Here is a 4472-nt window from a genome sequence, read left to right as displayed (position 1 = left end):
TGCATCTGTGATACCCGATACACTCTTGCATCTGTGATACCCGATACACTCTTGCATCTGTGATACCCGATACACACTTGCATCTGTGATACCCGATACACTCTTGCATCTGTGATACCCGATACACTCTTGCATCTGTGATACCCGATACACTCTTGCATCTGTGATACCCGATACACACTTGCATCTGTGATACCCGATACACTTGCATCTGTGATCTGTGATACCCGATACACTCTTGCATCTCTGGTACCCGATACACACTTGCATCTGTGATACCCGATACGCTCTTGCATCTGTGATACCCGATACACTCTTGCATCTGTGATACCCGATACACTCTTGCATCTGTGATACCCGATACGCTTCTAAAATTCATCAAAAATTCACTTTAAATTTGACACTATCTCTGATAGGTTGGCAGATTAAGTTCTAACATTCTGAGAAATGACATCTGAAATATGTCCTGTTTATACCTTGTAGGAATTTAAGGTAGAATATATTAGTCATTCCTTTTCTGAGTGGCGGTACTTTGACTTGGTGAATGGGTTTATGTATTGCCATGATCAGCAAAGCTGTACTAGTCAGGGTCACCCATAATAAGTTTCTAACGTATCAGGAAGATCGGGTAAAACGAGGATAACGATAACTTTTTTGTAATGTATAAATTTGAAAAAAAATTATTAAATGCATTTATATATATGTAATTAGCTGGAATGGTATTACAATATTTGTCATGTGGAATACCCATGATTTTTATTTTAGATTTTGCTTTGTTTACAAGTGAAGATTTAGTCTAGAAAGGCATAGCTAACAAAAACAGAGAATCCTCTTATCAGAAGTCTTATCAGACATTGTACTTTAGAGTGTCATTAGTTAGTTATCTGTCGTAATCTAGATTGTAAATTTTAATTAGATACTTATCAGAGGAAGGCGGTGATAATTATAATCTTGAGAGCCGATACAAATAAAGCTTTACATTTTAGGAAGATTATTTTAATTTTTTTTTTAACTTGAATGATTCTCTCTCTCTCTCTCTCCTCTCTCTCTCTCTCTCTCCTCTCTCTCTCTCTCTCTCTCTCTCTCTCTCTCTCTCTCTCTCTCTCTCTCTCTCCTGAAAGATCTGTTTGATATTTTATGTATGAAACTTTTTTTTTTTCATATTAAAAGTTTAAAATAAAAACATTTTAGAATTAATATAACCAGGAAGTGGTTTCTGTAATTCTTGAGTTATAAGTCTTTCCAGCCAATATTATTTCAATAAAAGAAAAATAATCACAGCCTATAAGAAATACCATTTTTTACAAAAGGATTATTCCTTGTACATCAGTTGAGTGGTTGTGAATGTCTGGTATGATTGTATTGGCCTTATACAAAGGTCGTATTTTGATTTCTTGGTATGTCAAAAGGAATCTTTAAGGTTTTGTAGTTAATCCAGGTTCCATAACACTATTATTATGATGACACAATCTGTAGAAAGTAAATCATTACAGTATTTCCATTTTACGCAAACAGCACAACTTACATGCCTTTTTTTTTTATTTCCTTATCCTGTCCAATATATCGGGGAGCTTCTTTGGATTGGTGATAAAAGTTTCCTTAATTCTATGCTACATACATACATATACCAAGGCACTTACCCCAATTTTGCGGGGTAGCCGATACTGCTTCTAAATTTCATAAGTTTTGCAGCTAAAATTGTATCTTCTTTCACTCATAGTATCTGAAATATGACTTAAAGATAGTTTATGGCTAACTCAAGGGAATTGAAGTTTCCTCTTTTCTATTGATTACTCATCCTGAATTTTTGAAAATAAAAGATAGTCGTTAAGTAATACGTAATTCTACCACAGATAAGCTCAGTTATTGCAATTTTTAAGTAAATTACCTTTATTTGCTTTATGGATTACTGTTGAAATAATTAAATAATTACTTAAAGTTTCAAAATTATTACAAGTTTGAGTTTTTATGAAATACTTCACAATCAACAATATTTTTAGAATTGTGCAGAATTAAGATTTATTGATATGCAATGAAAACAATATGCATTTAAGAGGTTGTTACTTTTTCCCATTCTGTGAGAGCTTTGATATGTAATCTGAGATGTGCCTCATAGTAATGAGCCGCTTGCTACAATGCCATAGAGGAAAAAAAAAAAGGTAAAAAGTATTCCCAGAGAAATATTTCAAAACGCTTGGGTGTTTTCTCTTCAATATCCTTTGTCCTATATCTTTTTTAATTATGTACTAAAAGAAAATATTATCCAAAACTGCACTTTTAAGAGCTTTTTCAAAGTTATTTTAAATAATATAGAAATGCTTAGTTTTAGCTCGTAATTTTATTGAATTTGGAAAATTTAATTCAACTGTATTAATGTTAACGTTTAACTCAAAATTAGGTTGAATTCTAAAATTTTACCTCTTAATTGTATTATATTTTAAAATTTCAACTTATTCTATTCAATTTTAAATGCCAACCTAATAATACTAACATTTAATGGAATGTTCACTAGACAAATACAATAATTCGTAGGCATGTTAATGATAATTCTCTTATAGTAAATTTAACATTTTAATTCTTGCTTAAACTTAGGGAATTGATACTAATTTCAGGGAGAACATTTTGCTAATACTGTATATCAATGTATAAAAAGTTCAAGTGAAATTTATTTCTGGTTTCTTTATTGAATTTATGAAGTTGATTGGATAATATTTTCAAGCATCTCTCTCTCTCTCTCTCTCTCTCTCTCTCTCTCTCTCTCTCAATTAGATTTCTTTAAACATTTGTTTTATGTATCCCTCAGTTTTACTAAATAGATATTTGATTCTCTCTCTCTCTCTCTCTCTCTCTCTCTCTCTCTCTCTCTCTCTCTCTCTCTCTCTCTCTCTCTCTCTCTCTCTCTCTCTCTCTCAAAACACACACACACTTCAATGAGACCTTTCAGAGCTGTGTGGTAGGGGGGGGGGGGGTTGTTGCCTGTTTGGACGCTATTGTTACATTGTCTTCTTGTATGGATGTATGTGACTGGAGAAAAAAAGTAGTATAGTAAAGCTTTCTTCTCACCAGGGCATTTTATTTAGCAAATTAAAGCCATGTGTTTTGCAGGTACTGTTGATTTAATTACAATTAAGAAGTCAGGAACACAAACAGACAGTATAGATCCGATGAGGTATTTTGAATTTCCAAGTCAATGTTGTACTTAAAAAAGAAACTAGTTTGTACAAGGAAAGGGGTTAAGGGTTATTAAAATTTACTTTGGGTTCACTTCATTACTTAGATATTCATATGGCTCGTATTTGAAAATTTATCATGCAGATGAAGCTAAGGTGAATGGGTAGTCCACGTGTAAGGGGAATGCGTACTTCGGTCCGATCTGGCTACCTGCTGGGAGGAGAAGTATAGGGTAGTCAGGGCAGTACTCTTGCACGTCTCTTCTCTTTTACCCGACTCAATCATTTACATGAGATGGATGAGACCTATATAGAGGCATCTTGGCCATTGTGGGATCTTCGTCTGCTTTTGAGTGAGCGTTTGGTGTTTTGTGTAATGAATAGTACTGAATTTGCATATGTACTTATGGTGACTCCTTCCTTATTCCCACATTTGAAGGGTTTTAAATACTAACATTCCTGTACTTAAGAATTTTGTAAGTTCTTTCCCTCAAGTTATGTATTCAACCCTTGTTTTTGCTTAACTTTCACATCTCATTCATTAGTTTATGATTTAAGATATAACAATGCATATGCTATAACCAGCTTTTCAAACATGCTATTCTTGGTGCCTTTAATTCACAATCGTCGTATCATTTTTTTAATATTTGAAATAAAAAAAACTAAAAAGAGGAGGAAAAAGGAAAGCATTCAAGGGCCTAGTAACTTTGATTATTCAGAAAATAAACTGTTTGTAGTTGTTGTTACTAGGTGGGATAGGGGTGGCCTTGGTGGGCTTTCCTTTTCCTCCTCTTTTATAATTTATTTTCAAAAGCACTACTTAATTACACAGTCATGTCATACTGTATGTAATCTAGAAAATTGGAGAAAACGAGGTGTTTTAGTACTCATGAGTCCTATGAATTGAATCTGGCGACTCTATTTCAGTCTCCCCTGATTTAACCATGATCTCATGAAAGGCTAAATTCTACGTTTTCTATGGTTTTCTCGTTTAAAAGAAAACGGAGTTTCATTTGCTGTCATCGATTTTGCTGTGCATTCATATTTATGTTAAATGTAACTGTGTACTAAAACCTGTCTTATGTACGACATTTAATCTTCTTCAATAAAAGATGTGAATGAATTTTTTTTTATTATTTGATCATTGTAATTCCTTGCCTTTAAAGCACTTAGTCACATTGACTAAGTTTAAGGGTAACTTTAACAAAAATAATGACAGGTTCTTAGATTTTTATTTGAGGCTTTAAGCAATTTAACCTCCAAGAAAGCAGTTACTTTCATGACTCGATGTCAAGAAATACT

At 33.1% G+C, this 4472-nt stretch overlaps 1 protein-coding gene across 1 annotated transcript in view; it reads right to left on the bottom strand.

Moving 5' to 3' along the window:
* Nucleotides 1-3499, bottom strand: part of LOC137616171 (apolipoprotein E-like) — a 34426-nt gene extending 30927 nt beyond the window's left edge. Inside the window, exons 1-2 of the mRNA XM_068345832.1 lie at nucleotides 3461-3499; nucleotides 78-368 (exon numbers count right to left, since the gene is read on the bottom strand). Coding sequence (XP_068201933.1) covers nucleotides 78-368; nucleotides 3461-3499 — 330 coding nt within the window. The remainder of the gene's footprint in view (nucleotides 1-77; nucleotides 369-3460) is intronic.
* Between the last annotated feature and the right edge of the window lie 973 nt (nucleotides 3500-4472).

This window comes from Palaemon carinicauda, chromosome 2 (assembly GCF_036898095.1).
Source record: "Palaemon carinicauda isolate YSFRI2023 chromosome 2, ASM3689809v2, whole genome shotgun sequence".
In the NCBI taxonomy this organism is placed as follows: Eukaryota; Metazoa; Arthropoda; class Malacostraca; order Decapoda; family Palaemonidae; genus Palaemon; species Palaemon carinicauda.
This window is presented reverse-complemented; position numbering and strand designations above follow the sequence as displayed.